This window comes from Trachurus trachurus (genome assembly GCF_905171665.1).
Source record: "Trachurus trachurus genome assembly, chromosome: 19".
NCBI classification, from domain to species: Eukaryota; Metazoa; Chordata; class Actinopteri; order Carangiformes; family Carangidae; genus Trachurus; species Trachurus trachurus.
Genome location: NC_139913.1, coordinates 20,174,906 through 20,196,190, shown reverse-complemented (window position 1 = coordinate 20,196,190; position 21,285 = coordinate 20,174,906). Strand labels below are relative to the sequence as shown.

The 21,285-nt window shown below is 41.8% G+C and overlaps 2 protein-coding genes across 2 annotated transcripts; one reads left to right on the top strand and one right to left on the bottom strand.

Annotated features, from left to right (window-relative positions):
• Positions 1-613: 613 nt before the first annotated feature.
• tmem235b (transmembrane protein 235b) lies at positions 614-7,976 on the top strand (the record flags this gene model as incomplete). Its single annotated transcript, XM_083994310.1, has 4 exons — positions 614-794; positions 940-1,020; positions 1,137-1,274; positions 7,747-7,976. 4 exons carry the CDS (start codon positions 614-616, stop codon positions 7,974-7,976), a joined length of 630 nt encoding a protein of 209 aa, XP_083850436.1.
• A 3,270-nt stretch (positions 7,977-11,246) lies between these two features.
• On the bottom strand, positions 11,247-20,937 carry LOC311002688 (uncharacterized protein C16orf52 homolog A-like). The gene is made up of 3 exons (XM_083994120.1): positions 20,149-20,937; positions 14,122-14,334; positions 11,247-12,558 (listed from the first exon to the last, which is right to left on the bottom strand). Exons 1-3 carry the CDS (start codon positions 20,252-20,254, stop codon positions 12,374-12,376), a joined length of 504 nt encoding a protein of 167 aa, XP_083850246.1. The 5' UTR covers positions 20,255-20,937; the 3' UTR covers positions 11,247-12,373.
• Positions 20,938-21,285: the final 348 nt, after the last annotated feature.

The following is a 21,285-nucleotide window of genomic DNA, read 5'->3' as shown; positions in this document are numbered from 1 at the left end:
GGCAGCTACTGTGGACCATCCCTGTATCCCTCCTTTACAGAGGTGCCTCCTATTATTTACTTAAATAAAAAAAAGTCGGTGACAGCAAGTCATCAGTAGGTAATGGGAGCATAAAGCAATATATAATTGACATATACCACCAGTAAGATCAAATCAGCTCCCTCTGTGTCACTGGGGTGCGTTTCATGCTTTAGATTGAAGATGTATATAACCGTCATTTTGCAATCTGTTGCACTAGTACTGGAAATGTGGGATGCAAGTTGCCATTGTTACTCAGTCCTCCTGTACTCCATGTGATGTGCTACGTCGACGCGCGGCGCGCGCCTCGGTAATAAAATAAAGTCCCTCCCAAACAGAAGCTGTTACTGTTGACATCCTCGTGCCGCTCTGTGACTCCAGTAGAGCCCAGTCTCCATCCTGTAGGTCGCAGTTATCGCCTCGACAGGGACAAAAGCTTTTGGAGAAGCTGCTCTGTGGTTCTGGCGCAGACGGAGCTCACCGGGTGATTGAATCCTCACATCCAGCGATGAGCGCGTAAACCCGGGAGCCTGGGGCATCCATCATATTTACAGCCGTCACCGGTATGCGTGAGTTAAACCTTCGCCTGTGCAGGATGAAGGTGACCTTTGGATGTTTGGTGATCACCGCGGGCATCTGTGGGATCCTCAGCTTCGCCTTTTTGGCGACTTCCCTCGGTACCGACTACTGGTACATCATCCAGATGAACCCCGGCGGGAACACCAGCGACTTCGAGGACATGAGCTCGCGCTCGGGATTGTGGACCATCAACGAAGGTGAGGGTCCTACTTCCCCATAACTTTTATGTCATGATTCAGATTTATCGCCTGTTCAGGTTATGGTTTTTCTATGAGCCGCCAATTAGTGATGGAGGGAAACTGCAGATATGTAGGATGTAACTTAGTTGTTCTTCTCATCCAGGTGGGAAGAGACACGCAGGCTTTATTGACTCCTTCAAAGCTGACTACTCCAGGTACTCTGAGACTGAGGTGCACATGCTGAGTAAGTCTCCTCTTTAATGAAACCCTGGGCTCATCCTCAACACATACTCTGCTAATGAAGTTTCAGTATCAAGACACTCATGATTCCACATGCTCTATAATCCATCTGTTACACAGACATGCACAGTGCTATAGTGGTGGTGCTTCCTCTCAGCCTGGTCCTGTTGCTCTTTGGTGGCATCTGCGGGTTGGTCAGCTCCCTGGCTCGGAGCCCCGTCCTCCTCTCCAGCACGGCCTGCTACTTCTTCATCTGCAGTAAGTTGAGCTTCACTTCCTTTAGGTCTTTTTTTTTTGTCATTTGTCACCGGGTCTATGATCTTCAGCGGAGGATTGCTCAGGTCTTGCTGTTTCACCTGTGTGTTTGACAATGACATTATTTATATACTACAGTGGTCAGTGGCACTCGTGCATTAAGACTAATCAGAAATACTAGTCCCTTTATTACTATTGGCAATACTTAGATGAGTTTAGAGATAGATAGTAGAGTCTCTCTCCACTGTTCTCACTAAGTTGTAGGAAAGGTGATGTTACACAATAACTTATAGTAAGTAGTAATAGTACGAGAGCTCTGTTCCCACACAGTTCTGCTGTGCACCATTTACCTCAGTGTTAAATTAAGCAGTGAGTGAGCGGTTGATTGTTCCAACACTCAGTGGCTGTGTGTGTGTGTGATGAGGAACAGGATGCAGGTGAAATAAGTCTCCACTAAACCTCTGTGCACATTTACAGTTTAAACCACATTTTATCACAGTGCTATATAATGGCAGTGCCGGCAGTGCATAAAAAAGTTCCCCCACTGCTTTAAAATTTTAATACATTTATTTGATCACGCACCACTATGAATAAGAATATGGTAATAGTCTCAGAGTCTCACAGTTTTATATACGTATATTGATTCAAGATTACAAATAGCTGTGTCCCTTTGTGAGTAAAGTTTGCATTTAGTTTAAGTTGTTCACATCTAAAACACAAAAATGAAACAATCAAAACCACTCTGATTGCATTACAGAAGAAAATGCAAAGCGCTATATATCTGGTGGACTTTATGTCTAACAGGAATACGGCAGTAAAGCAGGGCCATGTGGTTAATGCAGGCAGGCGGGAGCACTTTATGTGCACGGCTGAAATTGACCTCAGTTATAGTTATTGACCTCATGTGGCTGAAGGGACTGAAGTTTATTACCACCCAGGTCTGTCTCTTTGATTTGGCCATATTGGTTAAGTATGCATGAATGTCCTGGTGTGTGTGTGTGTGTTTTGGTGTGTGTCTAGCTGCAGTTGCTTCTGTTACATCAGAAGTTCTTCATCCTGTACTCTGTCAGATGGTTCATGAGAGCTTTTACTGGTCTGTGGGGAGGAACAACAGTGAGGCAAAATTGCTTTGGAAACAACTGCAAGGCAAATTTGCATCTATCCAAGCTACATAATGTATTTATATACACAGCCTGTAATTTCACATCGAGACAGATGAGAATAACTTGTAAATAAAAATAAAAATATTTTATAAATGTAGAATATAAAATATTTAACAAAGCAGACTGTGTGTCTTTAAGAAGCTGTAAAAGAAAAATATCTCTTTAATATCACAATAGCATCAGTGGGAACTCCTCATATTCAACAAATGCTTGATGTTAATTTGTTAAAACGTCTTTACTTTCTTGTAACAGAAGTCTTGCTCAAGATATGATATCTGCCGTTACACCAGAAACCCAAGGCTGATGGTGAAGTAAGTGAAGGGAGCTAATTCTTAGTTTTGCTATTGCTACAAAGCGTTAGCATTAACAGCTGTGTGCTTACCAGTCAAGAAGAAACGTTGTGATTTAGTATCAAGCTTCATTCCTTTCCTCACCTAAAGCTATTTCCACCAGTGGAAGGAAACTCTAACATAAACTGTTTTGCTTCCATTTTCATTCCGTCTTTCCTTTAGGGTTAGCTCATCACTTTCATTGTGACTCGCTGTGGCCTTTTGTCCTGTAAACGCAAAGATGTCCTTGTCTACTGACAATCACTACCACCTACTCCTGATAACATAAGAAAACGTATGAATGGCCCTTTAACCACAATACTTTACAAAACTGTTAAAAGGGGTGTCAGGTGGCTCAGTGGGCAGAAGCTATAGCTGGGCTATAGTCCTTATTGCAGCTGGCCCCGGATCGAATCCTGCATCGTGTGGCCCTTTGCTGCGTGTTCCCCCTCTCTCTCCCTCCCCATTTCCTGTCTCTCTCAACTATACAATCAAATAAAGGCAAAAAGCCCAAAGATGTACATAAAAATAACCCCAATAAACTAGGAATGAAAAATCATGCCTATGCAAATGCTCAGCTAACATGTTGTCGTTACATCTCAAATGACACGACTTCTTACAATCTGTCGTCATTCAAATGAAAAAGTTCCCATCCTAGCCTTTATCACATTGACGGTTACTGTGAGCAGACGTTTGGACTGAGGTTGAAGAAACCAGCGTCGATGTAAAAGAGCTGACAGAAAATGTTGCTAACTCAATACAAAAAAAGCCATGTCCACTGCCTAACAAGGTTAAGACAACAGTCCAAATATTGCAGCTGCCAGGTAACACGTTAACCCGATTATCTGATCCAACTTAAGGTCATAATCAGAGCAAGCAGACTGCAGTTAACAGAGCTGGATTAATTGTCAGTCTTTCAAATTAAATTTGCTGTTTACACACCAGAGTCCTGTTTGTTTTTTGGTGTATTTTTTGAATCTGTGTCACAAAATAAACTTAATAAGATGTGTGTTTGGAAAACAGAAATGAGAGGCTTGGAGCTGGTAGTTATGGACAAACAGCTCTAGCTTTTTGCAAAAAAAAGAATTAAGAAGGTGTTTGTGTCGCAGCTAAAACAGTATGCGCTTGTGCGAAACCGTCATATGGATTAATACCAACAAGAAAAACATCAGACACCTTTCTTTGGCCTAATATGTTCCTGCTCCGTCTATGCTGCCACACACCCGACCTGATAATTATTTTACTATCTAGGATATCATGTAAATTTGGGTTACTGGCAGAGCTAAATTACTGCTAACCATGTCAACGCTATTATGTTAATCTGGGTATTTACAGTAATCAAGTTATTTGTCCGTGCATAAACGTAGCGCCTGAGCATCTGGCAGAGCTCTTCCTTTTGGATTTCTTGGATGCTCTCCTGCCAACGCCTTATGACCTCCATAAAGAGGACCTTGTGATAGATAAACACTTAGTTAGAAAGACCCTTTATAGTCTCCCAGTAATAAGCAGCACATGGTAATGTGTGGAATGGAATAAAGGCTCGAATTAGATTGGAGTCATCTTGTGAACTTGTTGACTGTCTGACTTAAAATATCCCATCCTCACTCAAAGCCAGGCGTCTCTTTCTTTCTTTGCGGTCCCTCGCTTGTTGTCCGAGCGCTCTGCTGCTCTGAGCGCATCCTCCTCGGTCATGATGTATTATGTTGATAAACCCCAACTGAAATTGAGAATTGTATGTTCACGCAGTCAGATGATGAGCGTGTGAGTAACATGACACCTTATGACATGACAAAAGTTTGATCAGGAGAGAAATACACACACACACGACAGATAACCTGAATTTCCCTGTTAATTGCTTTGTTCTGTCTTCGCTCTCATGTTGCAGTGACTTTCCTCATCAACCATTAAACAGCCCAATAAGTGTCTGTGTGCGCTCCCTGCAGAGTCGTATCATCTCTTCCCGTGTTCATCAGTTTCAGTCTAACTGATATTCTGAGGAAGCTTTGCTCTAAAATGAGAACATTCACCAAGTCCCAACTGAAAACCAATTCATGTTTATGACAAAAGCAAAAATATGTGATATAATTTCATTAATATACTGTAAATGACACCACCCTCCTCTTGATTCAAGTGAGTGAAGCCAAAAAAACAAACATATTGTGACTAATTATGACTAACTAACTAATGAACTAATTAACTAGGGACCGGACAGTGCAGCAGTGGATTTCTAAGTCCATGAGAGATGAGGGGGTTAAAATGTACTGGTATTATAATGAAGGACATGAGCCACAAAAAAGAGAAGAGTTCAGACAAAAAAAAGCATACACCTCGCACACTCAAGCTCACAGTTTTCTCTCTCTCTTCGACACTGCATTGATGCCTAAAGGTTCTGTAGATGGAGCGCCTGCTCAGCCCACTGAGCTATACGACGCTCCACAGTTTTCTCTCCGGAGTATCTCCGATCACCTCCACTGGGTCCTCTAATAGCTGCTTTCCTCGACTTCCTCTATTAAATGCCAATCCTCTTTTAAGACTTGTTTATCCCACAGAAAGAAATGAGGCCAAATTAAGATTGTGTTGCATTCAAGTGCTCACCCACTTTCCTTGCCACCTGTGCATCTTTGTTGAACCATCCAAAGCCAATGTCCTTGTCTTCCATAACCTGAGTTTCAAGCTGCAGCCAAAAGAAAAAAAGATGATTTGGGAATAAATGAAGCAGAAGTGGACTGAATGCAAAAGTTCATTTTGGGTTGAATAAGTTTCGTCGGATATAAAACTTTCGGTTCACTTAAAAAAGCTTGCGGACTGCAGTGTTAGGTAAAGTCTTAGGGGGGAAAGAAATCATTACCAAAGTTGGCAACATCTTGATCTGACAGGTACCCGGGCTGCCCAGGGGCCATTAAAACAGTTACATAATCATCCAGGCTGCCTTGTTCTAAATATAAGTGCATATATAATTATTCTAGGTGAGCAATGATTCTCACACGAGTTTGTTTAGCTTGTGATTGATGTGCTGTCTGGGCCAGTGGAGCTTTTCACCACTAGGCTAGTGCTATGTGGCAGACCGGCAGTAGTTTTATAATGATCTATTTATCCTTTTTATGTTCTGTAGTATACTTCTTATCTTATCATAATCTTACCATATATTTCTATTGCGACTAGCATGTTATGTCTTCTGTTGGTCAGGTTTAGCTAATAAACTTTGCATGTTAACATGCTAATGATTGCTGAGGCTGAATGTCATTTTAAGGGTTTGAGTCATCAAGCAAATTAGATTAATTTGCATTTTGACTAAATGAAAAATCAGAGGACCACCAGAAGGTTTCAATCATCCAGTAATTGTTTACTAATGTCTGTAGAGTCACGCCATTAGCTTAGCTCAGAAGTCCAGTTCAAAAGCTGCCGTCTTGTTTGCTCGACTGTCTGTGAAATCTAAACATTCATTTTTCCTGAAGTTAAAGAAAATCAGCAAATCTTCACATTCAAGAAACTGTCTGCTACCATTTATTTTTTTGGGGGGTCGCTTAGACAAATGACATGAATAAAATGAAAATATCAAAGCTGTTTATTTCAGTTTTAGTAGTAGTCGTCCTTCCTGCATGTGGCTACATGTGTAGTATATGATGCAGTTTCTGCTTTTCTCTCTATTGGTTGTGTCTCTCTGCCTCACTGCCCTCCACAATGAACTACATAAAAATGAGACATCAGATGTAGCTTCCTCATCATTCTCTGAGCACCCCTGGGTGTAATTGTAATAAAATGATTATTAGTCCCACCCTGGGTAGCCTCTGCGCTCCACTTGCATCCCCTTAAAACAAGTCGCAAGCCGTCAAAGTTAAAAGGGTTTCCAATAGCAACACTATGGAAGTTGTGAGGACTGTGTGGGTGTGTGTCTGTCTCGGTCTATTCTCCGTAGGCTTGGATGTTGTGTAAGAGGACAATACGTGCGTCAATGTGTTTCCTGTGTCTCACAATATGAGATTTTGGGTAGCTAATGGCTTCATGTTATTGGTTTTATTGATAAGCTCTCAGCACAAGCTCTGACTGGAGGTGAATTTCCTCTTTGTAATTGCTAGAGTACAGTGCCAGCATGTGTCGAGTTCCTGCCTGCTTGTGCGTAAAAACACAAATACGTACAAAAAGTTTCATAATGAATAGAAGGCCTTGACATTAAGATTTTTAGATAACAATAACACAGTGATTTTATAATGAAGAACAGTAGGTCATGATCTGACAAGATGATATCATCTGCTGGGTGGAAATGTGTCTATGGTGATTGACGAATGAAACCTTGTTTTAATCATAAAAGAATTTACAATATTTTTTCACAATCCAATTTTAATTTTAAAGGGATAGTTCAACATTTTGGCAAATTGGCCCATTGCCATAATTGCTATAGTCATAGCAGTAGGTTCGTTATCTTTAATTGTCAGTGCAAGCTGTTTTTAGAACGGCAGAGCGGAGCAGCAGGCTGCTCAGAGCTATGCTATGGAGGCTAAAGGAATTTCAATCCAAAAACTCCAAAACGCGTTCAGGGACAGTTTTTCAGCAAGCAGACTCTGTATTTACCCTGTATTTACCTCGAAAACGGCTCCGTTTCGTAACGTTCCGTTATCTCATAGCGTGGTGATTGTGCAGGTCACAACTTGTCCACGAAAGCATTTTGGAGTTTTTGTATTTTGTATTTGATGAATTTGATGAGGGAAACCAAGAAATTCCTTTAGCCTCCGTAGTCCTATAGCTCTGAGCAGCTCGCGGCTCTGCTCCGCCGTTCTAAAAATAGCTTACACCGACAATTAAAGGTAACGAACCTACTGCTATGACTATAGCGATTATGGCAATGGGCCAATTTGCCAAAATGTTGAACTATCCCTTTAAAGCACACTTATGGCCTCCCCAAACTCTTAATGTTCCGTAATGTAAGTTTGGAAACCCAGCACTGCTTTAATACTGTGTATTTGTGTGTGTTGCACCTCTCTCCAGGTCTGCTGACCCTGTGTGGCGTGAGCCTCTACATCATCTACTCCAACCAGGCCTTGGTAGAGACAGAGAGGCTGGTGGGGCCTGAGAGCCTCGCCCAAGTTCACACCTCGTTCGGCTGGTCCCTGGACATGGCCTGGCTCTCCTACGGCCTGGAGCTCCTCACCGGCGTGCTGCTGCTCATAGCTGCACGGATGATCAAGCGGCAGCACAGCAGTCCTTCCATGGCCTGACACATCCCATTAAAGAGGGACTCTGAGTCTGAACTACACTGAACTGTGTATGAGCGAGAACGGTCAGGTGTGCCGCTGCCACGTGGTTCTGCTTTAGAATGAGGTGAGAAACAATGACCAGGCTTTGTCAAAACACAAAGGTTGGACTCAAGATATTTTGGGTTGATTTAAAAGAGCATGTTAGACGTTAAATGTCCTTAAATCTGCTTCAGACTGGAGAACCGACATTCTAGCAACTCCTACAGTGATCTACGGGAGTGAGGTGGGGGACTTTGAGTTAAATTTGACCAATCACGCCCTCTTGTGGTGGGAAGTGACACGGCTCCCTGTAACCACTGTCACTGCGGTAGTTAAATCTGTGCACAACTAAACACACAAGCTTACGTTTTAAAATCATTTCCTGTTACATAAAATGTACAGATACATTTTTATTCCTCACAGTATTCCCAATGCACGTTGTACTTTTAATCACGCAGATAAGTATGTGGTAGGGTTTGTTTGTCTTGAATGTTTACACTGTTACTGCGCCATCAGGAGTTGTATATATCATTGTGCCATGTTCGTTTAATGTTATATAGATTATAAATGTGCAATAAATGTTGTTTCCATGTGACGGCAGCTTGAAAATGCCACGCTACTGCAGCAAATTACCTGTGTGTATTTTGAGACCATTGATTTCGCCACTTTATTCTCAAGGTTATAACAGTTCCTTCAGTGCTCTGGGTATGATGCACAGCAGCGTCTGTGTCAAACACCATCGAGATACTTCATCTGTTGGTGATGTTACACACAGTAGATACACATGATAGCATTCATAATAATAATATGTTCTCTCATTTCAAGAAAAGGGCTACTAGACCTACAGAATAAAGAGCTTCTGAGTAAATGTGTATTTTAAAACAAAGTGCTTAATTTCTGCCAAACATGTAATAAAAGTGCAGCTTGACTTCCCCTGCTTCATCTTTTTTTTGTGAATTCCTTTCCAGATATTTACATTCTCTCTCTCTCTCCTTTCCTCTTTTAAAACCACTTTCTTCGCTCATTCTTTCATCTCATCTTTCTCCTCTAAGTGGATCTCAAACACGACTCCTGTCGCACCGATTGATTGGCTGAGAAGCATCATGTGACCAGCTGGAAAAACTATGCCAGTTACTATAGAGACGTTCTTTCACAGTGTAATAATTCTCAAGGATTTCCAAGTTATGATTGTGGGTATAGATTCAGATCACCTATTAGTGACCTCTAGTTTAATTCATGGGTGGTTATTTGTGATACCAGAATGAAAATCTTTCTCTCCTTTTACTTTGTTGTGATGAAACAAACGAAAAGGATTACTGTACTTTGAAACACTTAGTTCAACATGTTTTCAGGGCTTAAATTAGCAGCACTTGTGACAGGAGCTTTGGTTCAAAGGTCAGAGGGAGTCTGGATACTTGACTTTTGGCAGCAGTGGTGGAAAGAATGAGACATGAGCTCAAACACACAACAACGCCATTCCTGCTGCTGGCACACACACACAGCCCGCTGGATCTTTTGAGGAAAAACACAGAAACGCAACATCTCTCAACACTTATCCAAGACGTTCCTATGGCAACCTAAACATCTTGTGCATCCCAACACACAAATGATGAAAAGTGGGTGTGTGGTTCTGCTGTGAACAAACTGTCTCGTTGCAGATAAGCACTGAAAGGTAAAAAAAAAAATCTCTCTCTCTCTCTCTCTCTCTCTCTCTATATATATATATATATATATATATATAAAGAAAACTAAAGCGACCAGTCTCGACCTTTAAGTAAACTTAAAACACATCTCTGATCCTCAAGCGTCTCCCTGTTGATTCTCTGCATCTGTCCTTAGGCTTAGAGACTCCTAAGTTACTGCATTTCAGCAGCATTTCATCAATATATTTACTTTTTCTCTTTTGATACCTGCTTTAATTAATTCTATATAAATATTCACCAGTTGAAGAAAGTCTGGGAATCCATCAGATTAAAGACCAGGATCTTTAATGGTGAAGCCTGTTTTATTATATGGAGCAGAGACCTGAGAACAACTTTCACCACCATGAGGAGTAATTAAAAAATAAAAACACCAGCCTCAGATGCATCCTTAGAATACGCTGGCCAAACACTATCAGCAGCTTGGATCTGTGGCAGTGAACAGGACAGCAGCCTGTAGAAGTAGTAATCCTCTGAAGATGCTGGAGCTGGGTTGGCCATACGCTTCACTAACCTGCAATGAACATTACAAGACATGATCTCCTCTGGAACCCACATGGGAAAAGGAAGAGAGGCAGAGCGAGAAACACCTGGCGTCGTGACTTGGACACAGATGTGAAGAGGTCTGGCCATACATAGGGACAGCTGGAGAAATTGGCCTGGATCCGGGATACTTGGAGGGTTTGGCCAGGGCCGTTGCTAGGAATTCTGGGCCCCCTTAAGAATACTAAAGTGGGCCCTCCCTCTAACTTTTCCAGTTTTTTTTTCTTAGACTACGTATGTAATATCATTTTATTATTTAGCCTACTTTGTTTTGATGCTAATGCAGCATTACACTGCAAAAACTCAAGTATCTTACCAAGAATATTTATCTTATTTCTAGTCAAAACAAATCTCATTATACTTAAAATAAGACACATCATATTAAAAGTAGCTTGTTTTTAGACACTTTTTACTCCTTTCAAGCATTTTTCACTTGAAATAAGTTGAAAAAATTTGATAGTGGAACACGTTTTTCTTCCTTATTACAAGCACAAAAAACATGTTTTCACTGGCAGATCTTATTTCAAGTGAAAATTAGTTTGAAACAAGTGAAAATGATCTAAAAACAAATTAATTTTTAGGTTATGAGTCTTATTTCAAGTGGAAAGAGATTAGCTTTGACTAGAAATGAGACATTTGGACAAGAAATAAGACAAATATTCTTGGAAAGATGTTGAGTTTTTACATTGTACTATCAGTATTAGTCAGGGTCTTACGCAGAATAAATCAGTCATACAAAGATTAGACTACTGGGGTTTTTTGTGGGCCCCACTGGGCTCTGGGCCCCTAGAATTATCATCACCTTTCTCCCCTATACAACGGCCCTGGGTTTGGCCTATGCCCAAAGTTGGCCAATAGGCGTAAGTAAATATGCAAGTCTTTGAATGCACAATTTGAGGTTGAAACTATCACAATGTCACTGTGCCACATTCTTGAATCTTCTTTGATTAGTAAATAATCACAACTTCATGATATTTCAAGACAAATGCATCGTTTAACAAACTGGTGAGACAATCAGTGTTTCAATGCATCATTTTTAATGAGATGAGATCTTCCATGCTCATTCACGAACATCACAGTGCTTCTAGAAAATGGCACAGACTGGCTGTCTGTTCGTATGAAGTGGGCCTCAGCGTCCCCAACTGTATAAAACATACTCGCCGCAGATTCAGTCATTTCATGATACAGTGTTTAAACAACAGGAAATGCTCGAAAAAGGTGAAGAATACATTCACTACATCACTAGAAATAGCAAAGCTGCGACAGAGAGACCTGCTGATGTCAGTCGTTCTCACCGCTCATCCAACCGGTTTGAGATTCAGTCAAAAATAAAAAGTTTTGAAATTGTTGAGCAGCACCAGTCACTTGATGCAGACAGCCTGTTTTATATTCTAGTTTCATATGTCCAGAGTTTAGATTTGATCCCATGACAACCTCAACAGTATAATTTCAAGGTCAACAGCTCTTTAAGGCAAGGTGATCCACCAAACATTAGGCCTCATAATAAAAGAGAAATGTACAAAAGACGTAACTGAGCAGTTAAACAAATAAATAAAATGTGCGGAGGAAATGAAACAGTCAGTGTGTATATTACAGATTGGTCCGTGTCGCTGTGGTCGGGGGAAGATCCTCCATCACAAAGGAGGTGACTGGCTGATATTTGGCACTTTGTTCAGCCGGTATCAGCTCTGACTCATCAGTCTCATCTGAGTATGTGCGTCTTGGTAGGTGGGATGAGAGGAGCAGGACGCATTTCTCATCTGTCATTAATCCTAACGATGATGGATAACACCACGGGGGTTCCTTTTAAAGGTCCCGATGCTTTAATCCATTTTCATCACGTACTCTTTAATATTCCCCAGACTGTCCACCACTTCACACTCATTGTTCAGGACGGGGCGGAGATGAAAGCTCCGTGTTCCCGCTCGTCCTCTGGGTCCCACACCCTCTTCAGCTCCAGTTACAGGCATCATGACAACTCATCCAAAAAAAAAAAAAGGCGGAAAAAACACAATCAGGTGGCTTGTCAGTTTTGTTGTACTGTACTTCCTTACGCTGCCGCAGAGAAGACACTGCTAATGAAATTTGCCCGTGGCGGCGGTGGTGGTGGTGCGGGTGGCGTTTCTCCAAAAGACGTCAGCCGGGCAGACACACCTTCCCAGCAAACAGCAGACCCACTATGGTGAAGAAGATGGACAGAACGAAGAGCACGTAGGACGAGCCCACCACCGTGTTGTTGGGCAGCTTATACGGCTGACCTCCGACCTCGCTGATGTAGAAGCCGATTGGGAATATGAGGGCGGCCATACAGAACAGGACCACTGCGACAGAGAGACAACAGCATTAACACACCCTCCAATACAGTGACTGGATGAGTGGTGCAAAAACCAAACCTTCCAGATGTTTATTTGTCTTTTACACAGATGTTAAAAACAATGCAATGAAATTTTTACTTGCATTGCCTTCATGTTATAAGGAAAATAGGATAAGAAATAAATTGCATGAATGACAACATGACTGGAGCTAATAGGAGCTAAAGGCAATAAGTGGTGAAATAGCTCAATCAACTTCAAAATGTCCTTGTGTCTGCCTCCATTATGAGGGTCTATTCATAAGAGCCCACTTCATATTTTTCTGTATAGAGTCATGTGAAGCACGGCTCCTGCTCCGCCGCAATTTTGTCTCCTTTCTCTAAAAATAGAAAACCACCTCATCAATTAGAGCTCCTCTACAGCCACTTTGTCAAGATGTTCATAATTACCTGACTAAAAGCTTCAAGGAAAAGAAATGCAGAATCCCAGCCATGAAGGTGAGCTCTATTTCTTTCACTTTTAAGTGACTTTTTTTTTTTTTTTTTAGAAGATTTGTCCTGAGAGGCAGTTTATAAACTATAATGAACGGTTTCGCTTTGAAACGCAGTTATTTTCTGATCTTGGTGTGGTACAATTGTCCTTAAAGGGATAGTTCACTCAAAATCGAAATTTCACATTGCATTGACACCCAGTTCACGGCTCCGCAAATCGCGCAAGATTCCGGCAGAGCAACACTGGGAGCTTCCGCTACAAACAAGCTTAAAACCTATACTTATTTAATTTTTTTTCTGAACAGTTTCTCATGTTGGGGCTTCAATACAAGAGGGACATTACAGACGAGCACTATGGAGGTATTTGGATGTTTTTTGGTGTGTCTTTTTGGACGAAGAAAAGTGAGCCCCGTTCGCAACCGTCATATGGCAGTGCAGTGCTGCGCCGAGCCCCCCTGTAACTCACGGAGAACTCTGAAACTTCTCCCAACCCTTAGTCGACATGAGGGTGAGTAGATAATGAGTAAAAAGAGAAATTTCAAATTTGAGTGAACTATCCCCTCTTTAACATGTATTTGGGTGTTTGGCTCACCTTCCGGCCCCCAAAATTGGAGATTGGACAAAAAAATCTGTAATGTTCAGGCTCCCTAGGTTGAAATCCATGTGGTTTTATGAGCTGTTCCCTCAGTTGTCTTCCAGTGATGTAACTAGGATTCAAATTTGCATAATACCACCCCTACCTGGTACCAGTAGAAGGGGCAGGGTAAGCAGTGGTTCATTTGCATTTAAAGGGACAGGCACTGAAACAAGCCGTTCTGAACAGGGCTGTTTTGAGAGGATGAAAAGAGCTGTGGTGTTTGATCCTTGGGGTATTTTGACCAAAGCATGTCACAGACATGTCTTTAAGATACCTGGGAACTATTTTAATTTGTGGAAAAGGGGGCATAATATGTCTCCTTTAACATACTGTCTTCATCACTATGAAGAGCCAGAGAATCAGTTCTGATTATAGATGTTCAGTGGACACTACATGGACCGGGATGTTGAGTGATTAATGTGAAAGGTGCTGGTGAACACCTACTCCCAGTGAAAGCGATCCAGCGGGCGTATCGGGTGGCCTCGCGGTGCCAGTGTGACATCACCAGGAGCCCGCAGGTGACCGTGAGGGAGATGATGCCCAGTATGATGAAGAACAGCGTGGTGATCCACTCCGGGGGCAGCTGCGGGGGGATGCAGATCCGGTCTCGACCGTGGATGGTCTGACACTGCCGGACCAGACCCACAGTCAGGGAGCCTGGATGGAGACACACATTGAAGAAAAGAGTTCATGCTGCAGTGAGATTATATTATGAAAGTAGGGCAGAAGTATGGGATTTCTTCATCTCAAACAATGTATTTAAACAACAGTGGTGGGTATACCACAACTAAAAATGTCAGTTGTCGTGTGGCCAAAGGACGTCCACTTTTCTGTCTTTCTGTGACTCTTCCAGTCTCTGTTCAACCTGCTGATGGCACTCTGTGACACTTCCCTCTGACAACATCCCGTTAAAAGCCTCCACATGTCCAGGTGCTGTTGATGGACTGTTAGGTGTCGTCTTGGTCTCATGATAAGATAACTGTTTAAATACAAACTGTCATTGAACCAGAACTTTTAATGGTGGATTCATGGATCAGACACTTGTTGTGATGTTTGTGGTTAATCATCACCTTGTTAGAGAACATCATGTTGTGTTATAAGTACTGAAACATTGAACAGTTGGACATGTGCATTCAAAAGGTCAAATTAAGTTCACCTGTAAAGGTTATAGTGCATTTAAGGTTCATTTTGAAATTTCATCCGAAAGCCGAATATCCCTAACTTTTTGTGTGTATGGTTTAATAAATCAAACACACATGCACAAAGTGTGAAAAGTATATAGCAATGTTTAAAGCTGCACTTAAAGCTGTTAGAAAGCAGAGAGGGAACATTAACTTACATTCAATCCCTGAAAACATTTTTTTTTATCATTCTCCTCATGACATTTCTGTAGTGGTGTGTTTCTGAAGAAACAGATAAGTTTAATAACCAATTTTTTTTTTTTTAACTGAACTTTATCGTTGTTTATTTACTCATTAGTCTTTAATGTTTTACTTGGGACTTAAAGTCAAGTTCTCAGGAGCTTTAGATTTTATATTTCAGGGGTTGTAAAAGATAAAACTTAAGCACAGCTCCACTGTAACCAACACATACTTCCAGATGGAGTGATAAATCACATAGTGGCTCACAATGCACTATACAGTACAGTGAACTGCACAACATACAACAGGCAGCCTATAGCATAGCTGACATAGCTGACACAACAGCAGTCTGTTATTTGCCGGCTTCATACAACAAACACAGCAGCTGCTTATGACAGAATTCGTCAATGTAATGATGATGAAGCTGTAAGACATGATGACCTCCCAGAAGTCTCTCTGTTTCTCCACACAGGGCACAGAGGAACCTGTTGGCATGGAAACAGGGCTGATGGGCAGTGTCCCAGTGGCACCCCCCCCCCCCCCCCCCCCCCCTAAAACCCTCCCTAGGGATTCTCACATGACGTCAAACATGTTCAGGGTTCTTGTAAGAAGCACTGAAGCGTCACAAAGAGAGAGAACTGTGAGATCCAGATCGGACCCAGATCGGACCATGATGCCACGGCCTCCTGTGTCCCCCCAGCCTGCTGGGCGGCTGCGGTGTCAGCTCCGAGAGTTTCTATGTATAACACACGTACACACTTGAAGCCCAACAGAGACAGCGTCTGTTTAACTCTCCACCCAGCCCGACTGCACAGGAATCCAGCCAGCATCGAGCTGGCACAACGAAAGAGAAAGCTAAATGAAATCCTCCCACACCTCCATTTATTCTTTTGTCTCCCTTCTCCTTCTTTTTTTTTTCCTATTTCATTTCATTCTTTCCCAGAATTACATTCAGCAAAGCAGCAAGTCCCTCACAAGACGAAACAGAAGAAAGAGAAACTTAACATATTTTGTGGATTTATACAGAGTAATTTAAATCCAGCGAGTGCAGAACATAATTGAGATGTTGGCGAAATTAAACAAGTGACCCGAATCACAAAGGGAGCAGGAGGAACACAGGGAAGCTCTGAAACATCGAATGATCAAGAGGAAAATTAAATAAAAGAAGCTGCTTTTTCATTATAACTTCAATCCACATTTAACTATTCAGTATGTGTGTAAAAAAAAAAAAACAAGACATAGGAGTGAAATGATGGACCATAAATATACATCCCATGTTTTATTTCTCTTCTCTCCACAAGTCAACGAAGCTGCTTGTAAAATTAAAAATCATTAAAAGTACTTCATCATTTCAGACCTGCATTGTAACAGTGATGGATACACACTCAGAGTCCCAAGAAAACCCTAAAAACATTCCTCACCCTCTCCAATGTATCTCTCTCCTTGTATCTCACATGCCATGAAAATAGAATTAGCCTTTAAATATTTAATGTTTTCATGGATAGGCTCCAGTTTCCTGGCTGTGGATGGAGGACCATGGATCATGGGATGGTGCTGGGTGACGGTATCAAGCCCAGAGACTAATGGGAATGTCAGGCCTGAACCACATCCTCCTGCAGGCTGACCCCCTACACACAGGATATCCTGTTCCCTCTCAACACATCCTCTCATACCGCAGGGTGGGGGGCGATGTAAGTAGTGCATTATATTTCCTGTATAGTGGATCTCATATTGAACCGAGCAAGTCAACAACGGAGATGTGTCTTTTATTTGCTTCATGCCATTAAGGAAAGTGAATGATAAAGTGATTCATAGAGCTGTGATTACAAAGATGCAAAATAAATGATGTTGCATGATCAATAGAATGATAAAAATGTAAGAAAAGCAAAAAAGCAAAATGAGATAGATCCTAATAAATTATAAAATGTAATCAGTAGACTGCTTTTTAACAGAAGGTTTACTGGAAGAGAGCGGACATGGCTTCATTTTACAACCGTTGATGTTTGTCTAGTTACTTCAGCAATTATCACAGTGGTTTACAGGGAATGAACACAGTATACAGTGGGTGTGGGTATATTAACAGTTTCCTGTGAGGACATGAGATACACTGTTGTAAGAAATCAGTCTGCAAGTTCATTAATGGACTTGGCATTTGGGAAATACTCTGCTGAAATCCCAGTATTTAAGTCATATTTGACAAAACCTGTCCACAATAAGAGAAAATAATGTCCAGAAGAGACATCCCATGCTTTAACATGACTTCAGAGAGACAGAAGTGGTAGGAGATTGACTTATTTCTATTAGTGCATTATTTGTTAAGATGAGATAAAGGGGAAATGGGGTGCACAGGTGACTAATGCAGATCAAACAGTGTGGTTAAGGGTCTGAAAATAGCCATACATATTTAGAGTCAACATACAATATATTCTTCACCTTAATTCACTCTGAGTAAGCGAGTTACGCATTCACACAATCATCCAGGGCAGCTGCACTAAACCACTTGGGTGTTCTGTGTTTTATCAGCCCCAGGAGCCAGGAGGTGACCTTTTAGTTAGAGCCAGTTGTTACGTTACGGCCTCTGGTCACAAACTCACTCTATCTACAAGTTACTGTGAGAAGATGAAAAGAAGAAATTTGACTTTAAACTCCCAAAAAGATGTGGATGTAAATTAACAACTGAAAACAAACTGCTTTGCTTTTTTAAACATCATTCTGTTTATATGTGTGGATGAATATTATAAGAGGTGAACACAAATTACAAAAAACTTTTAATAAATCTAATAGATCATTGTCAATGAAGGGATTTCCATGTGACGTCACATGATCGTCATACAGTATAGCTACAGTGGACAAGCGTTTCTGTGTGTTTTCTCTTTGTCTTCCTGTGTTACTTTCACAAACCTAGAGAGCCGGCTGAACAGACCGATGTGCAGAGGGCTCCGTCTGAGAGGAAATGAGTCTACGTTCACACACTAAACACTCACAGCTGAAATAAAATATGTCGTGACGGAGTCTGTGGAGGCTGAATTCTCCAGGTGGAAAGCACCTCCCCTCCAGGAGACCTAATTAAAAGTCACACTTCTTCATTCCCGACGACAACAACAACACTTCCTGCCTTCGGGTGATTACTATCCAGCTAATTAAACAAGAACAACAGGCTGTTACTACAGTGAGTACATTAATTTCACACCATTGTTTACTACAAGGAATATAAAACCCTCAAGAGTTTGTTCTGCTCTGAACTTTCTCTGATTCGGTGGCAATTGAGAAATAAAACTAGATACATGTATGGATACTGAATCATGCAACAAAAAACAGCTTGTTATGTTTTTAACTTGCAGCTGCATGCAACATATTCAATCCTGTAATATGCACTCAGCACACCTGCTACCACACACTTATCTCTGACCGCTGTAGCATTAGTATGGAGGCTAACAAGACCCTCTGGCAGCTGTGACAGCTGTGCATATAGTGTAGCGGTTGTGTTTGTCTGTTGCATCAGTTTCAGTCAATGTTTAGCTTTGGACTTTGCATCTCAATATAACTTTGCCGCTGTCGGCTGAAGATTGTGGGATCTGGTTAACACTTCACTTCTATAGGCCTGACTGTACAATCAATGCAATCTGGCTCCTCATTAATGATGATTACAGGCTGTAATCTGAATCACATCGGCAATAAACGATAATTAGATTTCATCTAGAGCCACAGCTGATTGACAGTGATGTCGACATGACAACATATTGATAAAACAGCGTGCATCCAGTCACCAGTAGCTTTAAATCAGGACTAGCCACCTAAACCCAATCATCTCTAAGTTATGCATAATAAATGTATTGAATGCCACACATTTTCAAATTCTATAATTAAATTTAAATGTCAAACAATTAAACTTAAAGTTTTGAAATGTAACTTTGTTATCCACCTCTACTTGACACTTCAATATCTGTTTACAAGGGCTGGGAAGTAGCAGTAGGCCTACTGCATACCGTATGTGACAAAAAGCTGTCTGTCTTCGGACCAAACTGTTGCATCGTGGGTAATGTACAGTAGGAGGCTTTTGTGTTGGGTCACATAAATTCTGATCATTTTTTAACTGTCTCAGATCACTCAAAAACTCAACTTTCATTTGGTATTGATTCAAGTGTTACGTAGCCCCGCCCACACAAAAACACAACACAAACTGTAATATAATCACAACTGCTCAGCTGCTCTTACAGTGAGCTGACTGTAGGCTACCTGAGCTCCTGGTCCTGTTTTGGTCCATTTAGTAAGTTCTCACATGGCTGTTAAAGTTACAGCAAAACATCTGGAAAAGAAAGTCCAGTGTATCCTGTGTTTTAAATCTAGCCTCATAATGTGTCACTTTAGTTGTGTTAGTTACAGGACTACAATGAAGAATCTGTGTTTACATGCTCTGATTGCTATTTACACATGCCCACTTGTTTGTAGGAATTCATATCTGAATGCATATTTAAACTGCTGAAAATATGTGTTTCTGTTGTTAGTACTGAATTGTGTTAGTCTAATTCTTGTTTGTCTAGTTTTCTGTACTCAGGTGTGACCTGTATGAGATCTGACATTACAGCCTTGTATTCATGGACAGTCCTACATGAAAGCCTGCAATCAAACACCTGCTCACTATTTGAACCCAGATCTTCTGTCTTTCTTTTGACAGTATAGCTACTGACTGTGGAGCCTGTTATAATTGAATTGAACTTGAATTGAACAACAAAATGCCACCGAGCAGAGGATGAATCGGAGCTGGTTTCTTCTTAGGAGCCTTCAGCCTTGGTCACATTTGCTGGGACTGTCAATGTCAATATAAGTTGTGTTTGAATAGTTTCTCCTAACCTCTCAAATCCCAGAATAAAAATGCATCACTCACAGTGACCACACAAAACATGATGCCACTGGTTCATTTTAAGGAGCCACAAACTTGTCTGAATCACTTCACTAACCTCTGACACTGTTGTTTCTGTTGAGCCACTGATGACTTTCATCATTATAAAACTTTTAGCACTCTTTTAAACTGCAAATATCAAGACATTAACATCAATTATTCCAGATTCAGTCTCTCTGGAGGACCACAGAGCCAACAACATCGACCTACCAGCTGATTCCCCGGTGTTGATCCAGTCCGGGTTGGCGATGCTGGCGATGGCGAAGATGTCCGCAGCGAGGAAGAGGCATCCTGATATGACGGTGAGTTTATCCATGCCGCCGCGGACACAGGTGGAGCTCAGGGACTTTCTGTGCCTCGATCTCACCTTCCTCCTTTGAGGGGAGACGGGACATTTAGACGTCAGTGACCTAAACCCTCGTCTCCTCCTGTCCCGTCATCCCGGACACCGTCGCTGCTGCGCCGCTCGTGATGATGATGATGATGATTATGATGATGGGGTCCGGTTGATCCACAGTTTGTCCCCAACCACATCCCGTTTAATCCCACACGATAAGACATACGGGGAGATTCATCACTATATTCCCTTTTTTTTTATGAATCCTCAAACAGATCCAGGACCAGGACCGACCTGCTGGCTCTTCTCCAGCCCCGGGAGAGGAGGATCGCTGCCGGGGTTCATGGATCACCTACCCCCCGGCAGATGCTCCACAACGGTTCGGTGATATTTGATGGAAAAAAATATGTATATATAAAAGTGGAAAAGAAACAAAAAAAATGTTTAAATCGCTGCTGAATCCTCCAGCAGTGAAAATGTGCCCATGCATGAAGTCGACTTATTTTCCGCGTCCGCACGGAGCTCCCGATCCTCCGGACGCACACAGACGGGAAACGCCGCCCATGCTCCTCACATCTGGGCTGCGGCTCTCCGCGCTGTTCTCACCGATGTAAAGTCCGTGTGTGTGAGAGCACAGCAGCTGGGTTTCATGTGAGACGATGCTGCTGTTCCCTCTCACTAATGGAAACTATAGGATCCTGTCAGCTCGCGTCTCCATGTCTGTGATGGGCAACTCTCGCGAGAAAACCCGTTGACTAGCAGACGCTCCTGCCACCAAGCGGTAATCGTTTACATGTGTCTGTAATAGCGCTCATACGTTCAAAATCTACCAAGTAACTCATTTCTTTTCCAAGTGCTTCAACTGAAAAAGTTTTATAAAAACACCAAGGGTTTATTTACTCGCATTCTGGAGCTTTTGACTGTATAACATGGCCTTCATCAGCCGATTGGAGCTGTAGATGTTTAAAACCTCTATGATTTTTCAACATTTCCTGGACTTCTTATCCTTT